General features: G+C 35.1%; 1 protein-coding gene across 4 annotated transcripts in view; it reads right to left on the bottom strand.

The window, feature by feature from the left end:
- The window catches only part of HFM1 (helicase for meiosis 1), a 121269-nt gene that overhangs the window by 83982 nt on the left and 22207 nt on the right, over positions 1 to 15080 (bottom strand). For all 4 annotated transcript variants that reach the window (XM_017544130.2, XM_017544128.2, XM_037744126.1 and 1 more), the window contains 4 exons: positions 14712 to 14789; positions 14335 to 14493; positions 11880 to 12080; positions 11712 to 11800 (listed from right to left, as the gene is read on the bottom strand). In XM_017544130.2, the coding sequence (XP_017399619.1) occupies positions 11712 to 11800; positions 11880 to 12080; positions 14335 to 14493; positions 14712 to 14789 (527 nt within the window). The remainder of the gene's footprint in view (positions 1 to 11711; positions 11801 to 11879; positions 12081 to 14334; positions 14494 to 14711; positions 14790 to 15080) is intronic.

Below are 15080 nucleotides of genomic sequence, written 5' to 3' on the forward strand. Positions count from 1 at the left end.
AAAAAAAAAAAAAAAAAAAAAAAAAAAAAAAAAAACGCACACGCACACACAAGAAACACAACACCCCCAAAGGAACACAATAATTTTCCAGTAACTGATTCCAAAAAAGCCAGAAATTTGTAAATTGCCGAAAAAGGAATTCAAAGTAATGATCCTAAGGAAACTCAATGAGATACAAGAGAATACAAATATACAGCCCAATGAAATCAGGCTAAGTGGGTTTATTCCTGGCAAGCAAGGCTGGTTTAATACATGCACATCAACCACTGTGAAACATCACATTATAAATGAAAGATAAAAAAGGCAAGATCATCTCAATTGGGTGCAGAAAAAGTATTTAACAAGTCCAACATCCTTTCTTGATAAAATCTTTTAACATGCAGGCATATAAGGAAAACTTCTCAGCTAACGTAACAAAGGCCATTTATGAAAAACCCATAGCCAACATCATAATCAATGGGGAACAACTGAAAGCTTTTCCACTATGATACAGCACAAGGCAAGAATGCCCACTTTCACCACTTCTACTCAACATAATACTAGAAGTGCTAGTAAGACCAATCGGATAAGAAAAAAAAAAAAGGAATTCAAATTCGAAAGGAAGTAGTAAAATTATCTTTATTTGCAGATAACATTATCTCCCATGTAAAAAAACTCAAAGACTCATTAAAAAAAACTGTTAGAACTAATAATTCAGTAAAGTTGGAGGATTCAAAATCAACATACAGAGATTAGTAGCATTTTTAAATACAAATAATCTAGCTGAAAAAGAAATCTAGAAAACAATCCCATTTATAATAACATTAAAAAATACAATGATTGGGACTAAGTTTAATTAAGGAGGTAAAGTACACTGAAAGCTATAAAACAATGGTGACAGAAATTGAAGACAAAAATAAATGGAAAGATACCCTGTGCTAATGGATTGAAAGAATTAATATTGTTAAAATGTCCATACTACCCAAAGCAGTAGAGATTCAATAAAATCCCTATCAAAATCCCAATGGCATCCTTCACAGAAAGAAAAAAAAATTGTAAAATTAGTATGGACTTACAATAGGAACAGCAAAACTGAGAAGGAAAAGGGAAGTTGGAGGTATACTTTCTGATTTAAAATTATACTACAGGCCGAGCATGGTGGCTTACACCTGTAATCTTAGCACTTTGGGAGGCTGAGGTGGGCAGATTATCAAGTCAGGAGACCAAGACCATCCTGGCTAACATGGTGAAACCCCACCTCTACTAAAAATACCAAAAATTAGCCAAACATGGTGACACATGCCTGTATTCCCAGCTACCCGGGAGGCTGACACAGGAGAATCGCTTGAACCTGGGAGGCAGAGGTTGCAGTGAGCTGAGATTGCGCCACTGCACACAGCCTGGGTGACAGCACAAGACTCCACCTCAAAAAAAAAAAAAAAAAAAAAATATACTACAAAACTGGACAAACAAAAAAAAAAAAAAAAACAAAAAAAAAAAAAAAAAAAAAAAAAAAAAAAAAAAAAAAAATTATACTACAAAGCTGGACTGACCAAAACAATATAGCACTTGCATAATAATAGAAACATAGACAAATGGAACAGAACAGAGAGCCCAGAAATAAGTCCAAACATATACAGTCAACTAGTTTTCCATCAGGGCACCAAGAAAAATGAGAAAACAATAGTTTCTTCCATAAATGAGGCTGGAAAAATAATTTCCATATGCAAAAGAATAAAACTGTACCCTTATCTTATACCATACACAAAAATCAACTCAAAAATCGACAAAAGATCTAAATGTAAGACCTGAAATCACAAAACTCCTAGAAGAGAACATAGGGGCAAAGCACCTTGATATTGGCCTTGGCGATGAAATTTTGGGATGTCATACCAAAAGCAAAAATAAATAAATGGGAATACATCAAAGTTAAAAGCTTCTGCAATGCAAAGGAGGCAATCATCAAAATAAAAAGACAATCTATGGACTAGAAAAAAAAATTTGGAAACCATATATCTGATAAGGGGTTAATATCCAAAATTTATAAAGAACTCTTACAAATTAATAGCATTAAAAAGCCAATTTAAAAGTCAGCAAATGATCTTAAAGAACATTTCTCCAAAGAAAACATAAAAATTGATCCATCCAAGATAGCCTATTAAAAGTAGCTGCAGCCTACAACACTCACAGAGAGGAATGAAAAGGGGTGAGAGAATTCAGCACCTTTAACTGAAATATCCAGATTCTCATATCGGGACTGACTAGGCAAACACAACTTATGGATAATGAAGAAAAGTGTTGGAGGTAGGGGGCATTATGGCCCACCCGGGGGTGACATGGAGCCAAAGGAACCATCACCCTCAGCCCAGGGAACCAACGAGTGATGGTGCAACCCCACTCAAGAAACCACGCTTCTCCCACAGATCTTTACAGCCCATGGATAGATCCCCTAGTGTGCCCATGCCACCAGGGTCTTGGGTCTGATACACAGAGCTATGTGGAGTCTTGAGAGAGCAGACATTCAGGCACACACGGAGATCCAGGAGTTTTACATAGTCTGGACCCAGGATCCCTAGTAAAGACAAGAAATCCATTTGTACATATCTCTAGGCAGGCAGGGGGCTGAATCCAGGAAACCAAGAAACATCATTCTGTGAGCACCACTTCCATGGCACCTTGCAAGTTAAGATCTACTGGCTTGGAATCCCAACCAGCCAATGGCAGTGGATTGGAGTCCACCAGAGATGGGTCTGAGTTCCTGTGAGCAGGAGCAGCCGCCATCTCTGTGCTTCGGCTGATTCAGCTGCTCCAGCCGGTCAGCTTTGGAGAAGACAGGTAGTCCAGACAAGGAAGGGTCCCCCACAATGCAGCACACCTGCTCTACCAAAAAGCAGTCAGACTGCTTCTTTGGGCGGGTCCCTGATCCCATTCCACTGACTGGGTGAGACATCCCAACTGGAGTTTCCAGCCACCTCCTACAGGTACAGATGGACTGGCAACAGGTCAGTACTCCCCTGCAATGGAGCTTCTAGAGGAAGTAGCTGGCCATCATCTTGGCTGTTTCACAGCCTTCACTGCTGATACTACCAGGGAAAGGAGAAACTGAGGCAACGAGGGTTTGGAGCAGACCTCCAGCAAACTGCAGCAGTCCTACAGGCCTGTTAAAAGCAAAACAAACAAACAGAAAACAAGAACATCAACAAAAAAAACCTCATTCAAAGGTCAGCAACCTCAAAGACCAAAGGCTGAAAACTCCAAAAGTCATAGTGTCTCTTCTCCAATTGACTGCAACACCTCTCCAGCAAGAGCACAGAACTAGGCTGAGACTGAGATGGCTGAATTGGCAGAAGTAGGCTACAGAAGGTAGGTAATAACAAACTTCACTGAGCTAAAGGAGTATGTTACAACCCAATGCAAAAATGGTAAGAATCATGATAAAACAATACAGGAGCTGATAGCCAGAACAGCCAGTTTGGAGAGAAACATAACTGATCTGATGGAGATGAGAAACACAACATGAGAACTTCACAATGCAATAACAAGTATCAATAGCAGAACAGACCAAGTAAAGGAAATAATCTCTGGGCTAGAAGATTATCTTTCTGAAAAAGAATGAACAAAACCTCCAAGAAATATGGGATTAAGTAAAGAGACCAAACTTACGACTGATTGGTATCTGAAAGAAACAGAGAGAATGAAACCACATTGGAAAACATACTTCAAGAGAACTTCCAGGAGAACTTCCCCAATCTAGCAAGACAGACCAACATGCAAATTCAGGAAATCCAGAGAACCCAAGTAATATACTCCACACAAAGATAAACCCCAAGACACATAATTGTCAGATTCTCCAATGTTAAAATGAAAGAAAAATGTTAAGGGCAGCCAGAGAAAGTCAGGTCACCTACAAAGGGAAACTCATCAGACTAACAGCAAACCTCTCAGCATAAAATCTACAAGCCAGCAGAGATTGGGGGCCAATATTCAACATTCTTAAAGAAAAGAATTTCCAACCCAGAATTTCATATCTGGCCAAACTAAGCTTCACAAGTAAAGGAGAAATAAGGTTCTTTCCAGAGAAGCAAATGCTGAGGGAATTTGTCACCAACAGGCCTGCCTTGTGAGAGTTCCTGAAGGAAGCACTAAATATGGAAAGAAAAGCCATTACCAGCCACTACAAAAACACATTGAAGTACACAGACCAATAATACTGTGAAGCAACCACATGAACAAATCTGCAAGATAACCAGCTAGTATCATGATGACAGGATCAAATTCACACATAACATTACTAATCGTAACTCAAATTGTAAATGGGCTAAATGTCCCAATTAAAAGGCACAGGATGGCAAGCTAGATAAAGAGCCAAGAACCACTGGTATTCTGTCTTCAAGAGCTCCATCTCACATGCAAAGACACACACAGACTCAAAATAAAGGGATGAAGGAAAACTTACCAAGCAAATGGAAAACAGAAAAAAGCAGGGGTTGCAATCCCAGTGTACGACAAAATAGACTTTAAACCAACAAAGACCAACAAAGATCAAAAAAGACAAAGCAGGGCTTTACATAATGGTAAAAAGTTCAATTCAACTAGAAGAGCTAACTATCCTAAATATATATGCACCCAATACAGGGGCACCCAGATTCATAAGGCAAGTTATTAGTGATCTACAAAAAGACTCAGACTCCAACACAATAAAAATGGAGACTTTAACAGCCTATTGACACTATTAGACAGATCACTGAGACAGAAAATTAACAAAGATATTCAGGACTTGAACTCAGCTCTAGATCAAGTGGACCTGATAGATAGCTACAGAACTCTCCGGTGAAATTCAACAGAATATACATTATTCTCATAGTTACATGGCACCTACCCTAAAACTGATCACGTAATTGGAAGTAAAACATTTCTCAGGAAATGCAAAAGAATGGAAATCATAACAAACAGTCTCTGAGACTACAGTGCAATCAAATTAGAACTCAAGATTAAGAAATACACTCAAAACTACACAACTACATGAAAACTGAACAACCTGCTCCTGAATGACTCTTGGGTAAATAATGAAATTAAGGCAGATATCAAGAAGTTCTTTGAAACTAATAAAAACAAAGAGACAATGTACCAGAATCTCTGGAACACAGTTAAAGCAGCATTAAGAGAGAAATTTATAGCACTAAATGCCCCCATCAAAAAGCCAGGAAGATCTCAAGTTAACAACCTAACATCTCAACTAAAAGAACTAGAGAACCAAGAGCAAAGAAACCCAAAGCTAGCAGAAGACAAGAAATAACAAAGATCAGAGCTGAACTGAAGTAGATAGAGGCATGAAAACCTCTTCAAAAAAATCACCAAACCCAGGAGCTAGTTTTTTGAAAAAATTAATATACTAGATAAAACATTAGCTAGACTAATAAAGAAGAAAGGAGAGAAGGATCAAATAAACACAATCAGAAATGATACAAGGGATACCACCACTGGCCCCACAGAAATACAAATGACCATCAGAGAACACCATAAAGACCTCTACCCACATAAACTAGAAAATCTAGAAGAAATGAATAAAATCTTGGACCCATACACCCTCCCAAGACTGAACCAGGGAAAAACTGAATCCCTGAATAGACCAATAATGAGTTCTGGAATTGAGCCAGTAATAACTAGCTTACCAACCAAAAAAAGCCCAGGACCAGACAAATCCTCAGTTGAATTTTACCAGAGGTACAAAGAAGAGTTGGCACCATTTCTACTCAAACTATTCCCAAAAAATTGAAAAAGGGACTCCTCCCTAACTCATTTATGAGGCCAGCATCATCCTGATACTAAAACCTGGAAGAGATACAACAAAAAAAGAAAACTTCAGGTCAATATCCTTGATGAACATTGATGTAGAAAGCCTCAAAAAATACTGGCAAACTGAATCCAGTGGCACATCAAAAACCTTACCCACCATGATCAAGTTGGCTTCATCCCCAGGATGCAAGGCTGGTTCAACACATACAAATCAATAAATGTGATTCATCACATAAACAGAATTAAAGACATTATTATCTCAATAGATGCAGAAAAGACCTTTGGTAAAATTCAACACTCCTTCATGTTAAAAATTCTCAACAAACCAGGTACTGAAGGAACATACCTCAAAATAATAAGAGCCATATATGACAAATCCATAGCCAATATCATATTGAATGGGCAAAAACTGGAATCATTCCCCTTGAAAACTGGCACAAGATAAGGATGCCTTCCTCCACCACTCCTATTCAACATAGTATTGGAAGTTCTGGCAAGGGCAATAAGGCAAGAGAAAGAAATAAATGGTATTTAAATAAGAAGAGAGGAAGTCAAATTATCTTTGTTTGCAGATGACATGATCCTATATTTAGAAAATCTCATCATCTCAGCCCAAAAGCTTCTTAAGCTATTAAGCAATTTCAGCAAAGTCTCAGGATACAAAATCAATGTATAAAAATCTCTAGCATTCCTATACAACAGGCAAGCAGAGAGCCAAACAGTGAATGAATTCGCCTTCACAACTGCTGCAAAAAGAATAAAATACCTATGATACAGCTGCTGAGGGAAGTAAAGAACCTTTTCAAGGGGAACTACAAACCACTGCTCAAAGAACTCAAAGAGGATACAAACAAATAGAGAAACATTCCATGCTCCTGGATAGGAAGAATCAATATTGTGAAAATGGCCATACTACCCAAAGTAATTTATAGATTCAATGCTATTCCCACTAAACTACCTCCACAGAATAAGAAAAAAAAAAACTATTTTAAAATTAATATGGAACCAAAAAAGAGCACGAATAGCCGAGAAGATCCTAAGCAAAAAAAACAAAGCTGGAGGTCACACTACCCAACTTCAAGCTATACTACAAGCCTACAGTAACCAAAAAAGCATGAGACTGTTATAAGAACAGACACATAGACCAAAGGAACAGAATAGAGAACTCAGAAATAAGACCATACACCTACAAACATGGATCTTCAACAAATCTGACTAAAGCAAGCAACTGGGAAAGGACACCCTATTTAATAAATGGTGCTAGGAGGGCTGGGTAGCCACATGCAGAAAATTGAAACTGGATCCCCTTCCTTACATCCTACATAAAAATTAACACAACATGGATTCCAGGCTTAAATGTAAAACCCAAAACTATAAAAATCCTAGAAGAAAATGTAGACAATGTCATTCAGGACACAGGCATGGGCAATTATTTAATGATGAAAATATCAAAAGCAATTGCAACAAAAGCAAAAATTGACAAATGGCACCTAACTAAAATAAAGAGCTTCTGCATAGCAAAAGAAACTATCATTAGAGTAAACAGATCACCTACAGGAGAAAATTTCTCCAATCTATCCATTTGATAAAGGTCTAATATCCAGAGTCTACAAGGTACTTAAACAAATTTATAAGAAAAAAAACAATTCCATTAAAAAGTGGGCAATGGACACGAACAGACACTTCTCAAAAGATGACATACATGCAGCCAACAAATATTATGAAAAAAAGCTCAACATCACTGATCATTAGAGAAATGTAAATAAAACCCACAATGAGATACCATCTCATGCCAGTCAGAATGACAATTATTTAAAAGTCAAAAACAACAGATAGAGAATAAAACAGTAGTTATTGGAGGCAGGAAGACTGGGAACAGGAGAATAAATGGGGAGATATAGGTTAAAGGATACACGGAATAGCAGATACATAGTGTGAACAAGTCTAGAGATCTAATGTACAACATGAAGACTGCAGTTAATAAAATTATTTTGAATTAGGGATTCTTGTCAAATAAGTAGATTTTAGCTGTTCTTGTAAAAAAAAAAGTATGCAAGATGAGAGATATATTAATTTCCATCACTATAGTAACCATTTTACTAGCTATATGTATCATATAACATCATGTTGTAAATCTCAAATATGCCATATAAAATTTATTTTTTAAAAAAGCAAACTAGGTTAAGTTAAAAGAGAAGAGGAAGTTAAGAAGGTGTATTGATAATTTGAAAATGAATTCTGGGTATGTTAAAAGATTTTGGCTAAAAAAAAAAAAAAGATTTTGGAAGTTGGTAGGCTTGGTTCTTAAGTATATAAAAATATCTAGTGTTTTTCTATTTCCTTGTTGCAGACAAGACACTAGGAGGAATTATTTTTATAACACTCATGACTTTTTTTTAAGGATTCACAATGAAATGAAAATAAGGCAAGAGGAAAGGACACGTTACTATTAAGTACAAACTCTGCTACCCACTGCTAGGTATCTTAGAAATGCTGCCTTAATTATCATAGAAACATGGTGAGATGACTGATTCCCATATATACAATCTTGATTAAGAAACTGAAGCTGAGAGAAGTTAAGTAATATGCCCAATCGTACACAGCTAGTAAAAGTAGGAGCACTGTAAGTCAAATCTGAGTCTTTAGTATGTTCCTGGAAAAAAAAAAAAAAAATCAAACAAATAAAAAAGGAGATAAAGAAAAAATATGGGGCAAAAACTGAAGAAAGAAGAGAGTTTAAAGGAGAGAGAAACTTTCCATTAGTAACTAGTAAGAGTGGGAAATGAGAAAAGTTATTCAGATATATGTTTATAAGAAAAGTGATTATCTGAAACAAAATTAGCTAATTTGTGTGCAACTAAAGGGAGAGGATGAAATGTAAATTAGCTTTAAGGAAACTTCTAGTCTATTTCAATTCCTTACTCTATAGATAAGTTCAGCTCAAAAATGTTATTTATTATATATTTACCACAGGACGCCAGGTATTTTATTTGAATGACGCCACCATTGCACAAAGAATTGCATAAGTCTTTCAAAACTGCCTTCAGAGTTAAGTTTATGAACAAGAAAACAAACTTCATTACTTGATCCCCACATCTTGTTTCTCACAAAAAGTGATATAATCCAACTTGATCATCTAGTTTATTTACCCAACAAGTAGAAGGCTTCAGATTGTTTATAGCTACTTATAGCCTCTCTACCCTATACTCACACTTTTTTAAAAATCCTAATTTACCTTTATTCTATTACTAATTTTATAATGAACTGGTCAATGTTTTTGAAACCCCATCTTTGTTATAAAAATTTAGAAAATTAATAAGAATGCTATAAAACTACATGCAGTTGGTATGAAAACTATTTGTCATTATTTGATAGTATTTTGATCTTATTAGCAATAATTTCACTTTCTCCCTTTCTACCTTCCTCTCAGACTTAATCTACCTTTCAGCTGTAAGCTCTTTGTCGATTTTTCTCATTCTGTCTGGCTCTCTACTGTTTCTTATTGCTTAATCTTGCTTTGTTGATGTGTATAATAAAAGAGCTACTCTGCATGCTTCACACCCTAGAGATTCTTTTTTCATCTGGTAGTAACTAAGAAGATCAGGTTAAATCCTTTAAATGGAAGGAAAAGTATGAAAATAGTATCTTGAGGGTAAATACGTGGCTATGTTTATAATTCTTTAATAGACTATCTTTATAGTCTATCTTTTTAGCGGATTTTAAAAAAAACAAAGAATGTAAAGAAGACTAAAGTGGTTCCTCTACGCTTGCTACATGTCTTTGGTTGACAAGCAACCACAGGTGGTAGCAGAGGAACAGACTGGTAATTAGAAAGCTGATCTGACCCAAAGCGGAGAGAAGTATATTCCCCCACCATACAAAATTAGGCAGAAAAATAAGTATCTGCTCATATCCATATGTCCAATTTTAGTCTGAGGTCTATCACTAAACATATTTACTGATTTCCAGAAGTTATTAACAATAAGTTTTCAATAGGTAGTAATCATGTGCTAGCACTCTGCTGAGACCTTCTGCTATAATTTGGATGCTGTCCACCATGCTAAATTATAATCCCCAGGTTTGGAGGTGAGGCTGGATAGGAGGTGACTGGATCATGGGGGCAGATCCCTCATGGCTGGTGCTGTCCTCACAACAGTGGTGAGTTCCTGTGAAATCTAGTTGCTTAAGAGTGTATAGCACCCCCCCACCCACTGCTCCTGCTCTCACCATGTGATATACCAACTCATCTTTTGCCTTCTGCCGTAACTGTAAGCAGCCCAAGGCCTCACCAGAAGCTGAGCTGATGCTGGTGCCATGTTCCCCGTACGGCCTGCAGAACTGTAAGCCAATTAAACCTCTCTTCTTTATAAATTACCCAGCCTCAGAAATGTCTTTATATTAATGCAAGTATGACCTAACACACCTGCTAAGATTGAGTGGTAAGCAGGATGAACATAAGTCCCCCTTTCCTCAAGAAGTTGATAATCTAACGAATGGAACAGATTCTAAAATATTAAACAAAATGATATTATAATTATAGTAAGTGTTATGAAATAAAGTACAGGTTGCTTATAAAAGTAAATATAGGGAAACTGATGACTATGGAAAACTGATATTAAAGTTTAGACATGAAGAATGAATAGGAGTTAGGTAAAAATTATTCCAGGAAAAGAAAGCACGATGCAAGCCAGCTCTGTACAGAGTGGCAAACTGGTGTATTCACAGAACACAGAGGCCAATACAGCTTGACCATGGTGAATAAAGGGGGAGAATGGTCATGATAAGTCTGGTGAACTGGCTAGGCATCACCTTATATGGGCTATTACGGGCTACACTAAGGATGTGGCATTTAATACCAAGGACAATAAAAAGCTATTAAAGGTTTTAGGCAGGAAACTGACATTTAGATTTGTAATCTTACACAATCTATGCTATGTAAACAATAAAGTGAAATAAGAGAGTGTGTGTGTAGTCAACAGAGAAAAGGATACAACCTAGGCAAGAGATTAATAGTGACTTGAATTAGGGAAGTGGCAGTGTTGATGGAGATAAAAAGACATATTTGAGATATATTTAGAAGAATAAACAGGACTTTGTAATTGACTGCCTATGGGGTATAAGGTAAACCAGATATCAGTGATAGTTTTCTGCTACAAGTAACTAGGGAGATAATGTATAATCAAGATGGGGAACACTGGAGAAGGAGCTGCTCTGAGAGTAAAAACCAAGTTCTATTTTGTACATACTGAGTTTGAGATGACTATCAATAGACAAACAATTGGATTCAGTTACACAGATGGACTTACAGGCCTGGAGCTCAGTAGGGAAGCCTGGGCTGAAGGCATAAATAGCAATTCATAGACATGCATAAATATTATTTGAACTTCATGTGAGTAGTTACAAACAACAGTGCGGAATTAGAAAGAATGAACCTCAGATATACTCATTCAAATGTCAACATTTAAGAGTTGGAAAGAAGAAGTGAAAGGGGAACAGAGAATGAGCAGCCTGGAAAGTAGGAAGAAAATGAGTAGAGATAATCATGGAAGCACAGAGTTCAGAGTGATTAAGGGAGAAGTGGCCAAATATGTTAGAGTCCTTAAAGATCAATTCACAAGATCAGCTTTATTCAAAGACTACAAAAGAGGCTGGATTGAAATTAGGTTAAAAAAAAAACAGCAGTATGGATCTTTATCATTCAAGAAATCTGACTATCAGATTATCAGTATGGATAATCTTTATCATTCAAGAAATCTGGGTCACAACTGCAGTAAGATTCATTATTTCACTTAATCCTCAAAATTACCATTATCCTTATTTTATAGATGAGGACACTGAGATTTACCCCAAGGTTAAGGGATGAGCCTAGTTTTCTCATCTCATCTAGATGAGCCCTAAAAGTTCATCTACTTCCATGAAGAAATGAAAAAATATACCTCTGTTTCTGTTCCACAGTCATAATAAATTTAGCATCCTTCACAAGAACAGAAGCAGCCTGTTGCACACCCTTCCTTGTTGCACAAAACTGAAAATAAATTCATAACTTTTATATTAATCATGTTAAAAACTGAATATACTAAAAAATAAGCATGAACAATCCATACCACAAGTGTGGGTTTCTGATCAGAGTACATTTGTATAACACTGGCAATTTTGTAGTCGAGGGTTAAATCAAACTTAAACTCATTTTGGTTACTACTGCAGGGAAATCCAAGGACCACTTTCTGAAGTTTCACAGGTCTATGGCTCTCATCCATTTTCAGACATACAGCCGGTCTTTCACCATCTGAAAGCCATTCTGCAATCTTTAAAACACAAAAACATGTGCATTAAAATTTTCTTCTAGTAAAGTTCTATTGCTAAAAACAACCCAATTACAGATCACTTTAAGGTCAAGCTATAAAAGTATTTAATCAAGTAGACTTTTTCAATGTTACATATTCCATTAATATTATTCTGTTGATATAGTAGCCAACTATACCAATAGTACTATTTCAAGATTATACCCACTTTTCACCATGGTAAACTTCCAATTAATTATTTTGTTTTCTTTTCTTTCATAAAAATCCAAAGAAAAATTAAAATCAATTTTGTCATAGAGGCCAAATTTATCACTGTCATTTTAACTTATTCACTATTTTTGAAAACTATGCCTCAAAATGGCTGACATTTCTTTTGTGTTGTCCTAAATATTAGATGAATAGTATCAAAGTAATGGTTGGCTTATGCTGACAAGGGTTGATAAGTTATTAAGTAAACAACAAACACTTTAGAGATAGCAGTGTCAAAAGCACACTTCATACTCAATGCTAGAGTCACCAGTTTCTGGAACTGTGGTAAGCAATCCTTATCTTTACATAGCCCAGTTAATAATCAGGCTCCAAGCCCTGCTATCAAAGTGACTGTTGTTTTGACAGGAAGAAGGTAGATAAATGAGTTACATATTGCGAAGGAAGAAAATATTAATGCACATCCTCAGCATTTGGAATTGTTGCAGATACGGCTACAAATCGCATTAAAATAACAGTGCTGGTATTTTTTAAAGTCTGAGAAACAGACTTACTGTTTTCTCAAGATTATCATGAGTAGGGATATCACAAAAGAATTTATAGTCAGAGGGGAACAGGCCAAGGATAAAGACCTTAATTTAGACAAAAAGATCTGACAAAAGAGATAGAAAAACAGCATTCACAGAAGTAGTGTTTACCACAAAGGGAAAAAGTTTCAAGAATTAGAGAGTACTAGTACATAATAATCGCTTACAAATAAGTAAGAGAAATTTAATATCTCAATGTGAAAAAAGGAAAAATGACATAATCTGGCAAACAGCCAAAAAGAACATAAAGCAGTTGATAAATATATTAAAAATATTTACTTGAGTAGAAATCAAAGAAGTAAAAAAATTTTAATGACATACTACACTAAACAATAAATCCTATATTTAAAAATGATAATAGCAATAATAATTTCATTATTATACTATCCAGTGTTAGGATACAGGAGAATAGCTTCTGGTACAAGTGTAAATGAATATAACATTTATTGAAGGAAGCGTTTCCTTGGAGTTTTGTATAACCTTTGATTCAGTTATTTCATTCTAGAAGTTCATTCTAAGGAAATAAACATGGATGTTTCAGATATATTACTTTCACTCTGTTTACAATAGCAAAATTGGGAATAACTTAATCTTCCATTATTATAGTGTTTAATAAATTACAATAAAACCACAAAAATAGATATTGAAGAATATTTCATGATATGAAAATGTTTATAGGTAAAATGCAGGTCAAAAAAAGAGTATGTACATTATGTTTCCTACATGTGGAAGGACAAATACTAGGATTTAGTTTTGCTGTTTTAATAAACTTTAAATTTTTCTATATAATTTTTCTATATCATTCTTGACAAATGAGCAAAACAAGTTGTCATTTTAAGAACAAGAAAATGATTAATTGTGCCAAATTAAAGACAAAGACAAAATATTCCATTGGAATAGACAATATAGTGGCTATTTGTGAAAACAATTTCTAAGAAGTAGTAGGGGAAAAGTAATATTATAGCAGGCTGAGAAGTGAGGAGGAATGAGAAAGTAGAGTCAGACTATTATTTTTCAGGAAGTTTACTTAAAAATTGAAGAAAAAATTAAGTCATATATTCATTCACTTTTCCATCTTAGTGCTTATCACAATGCCAAGCACACAGAATTGAAGAGCAAGTGGTAATCATCTAAGCAATTATTTTTATTTTCCACCACATTTCACTATACAACTAAAGTCAGTTAGTTACAACAACCATCACATATTATTAGTGAAGTTATTATGAGGCTTTCAGATACTAGCAAACAAAAAATTTCCACAAAAAAATGTTTTATTAAACCTGATTAACCAAATTTTATGGCCTTCAATACTGTCATATTTATGAGATCTAGCCACATTTTTCTACAACATACTTTCCTATTAAAGGAAAGGACAAAATAATTTACTTTTTTCTAAGATCAAAATGACTAAATATTTCACGAGTCATAAAAAACTTGAGAGCTCAGCTAAAACTGTAACTCACATCCTCAGCATTTGGAATTGTTGCAGATACAGCTACAAATCGCAATGGAATAACAGTGCTGGTATTTCTTAAAGTCTGAGAAACAGACTGTACAGTTTTCATTCTGCTGACTACAACTTCAAGAGTTGGACCACGATTTTCATCTTTTACAATATGTACCTAAGCAGGAAATCAAGAAAAAATTATTAGCTATACAATTAAAAGTATGTTTAATCAATTAAAATATTCAATAATATTAACATTCTTGTTTGAGAAAATGAGCATTTTTCACTTGTAGGGATAAAACAAACATATAGTTTGGTTGAAATGTCTTTTTTCTTTCTATCTATTCTAATTATCTTTTTATGTTTATCTCAGAAAGTGAATGCATTCATTACCTCATCAATGAGAAAGAGTCGAACCAGCTGAACCAAAGAGTTGTCTCTCCATTTCCTAGTCATGCTATCCCATTTTTCCTAGAGAAAAAAAAAAGTATACAGGTAGTTTAACGTGATAAGGAATTATAATAAATATTATTTAAGATATCGAAAAAATTTTTAACATGACATATTACAAAAAATGAGCAATTTTGGTTGATCCCTTAAGAGTATCCTGAAAAATATTTATATATTAAAAAATATTTAATGAATTTTTACAGTCTTACAGGTGTTTTAAAAACTGGGTCCTCAATTGTTTTTACACTGAACCACAAAATATTCTAAGTTCAACTTTTACTACCTATTTTTAAATTCTACCAAGGTCCTCCC

This window comes from Cebus imitator, unplaced genomic scaffold, assembly GCF_001604975.1.
Source record: "Cebus imitator isolate Cc_AM_T3 unplaced genomic scaffold, Cebus_imitator-1.0 Scaffold166, whole genome shotgun sequence".
NCBI lineage: Eukaryota > Metazoa > Chordata > Mammalia > Primates > Cebidae > Cebus > Cebus imitator.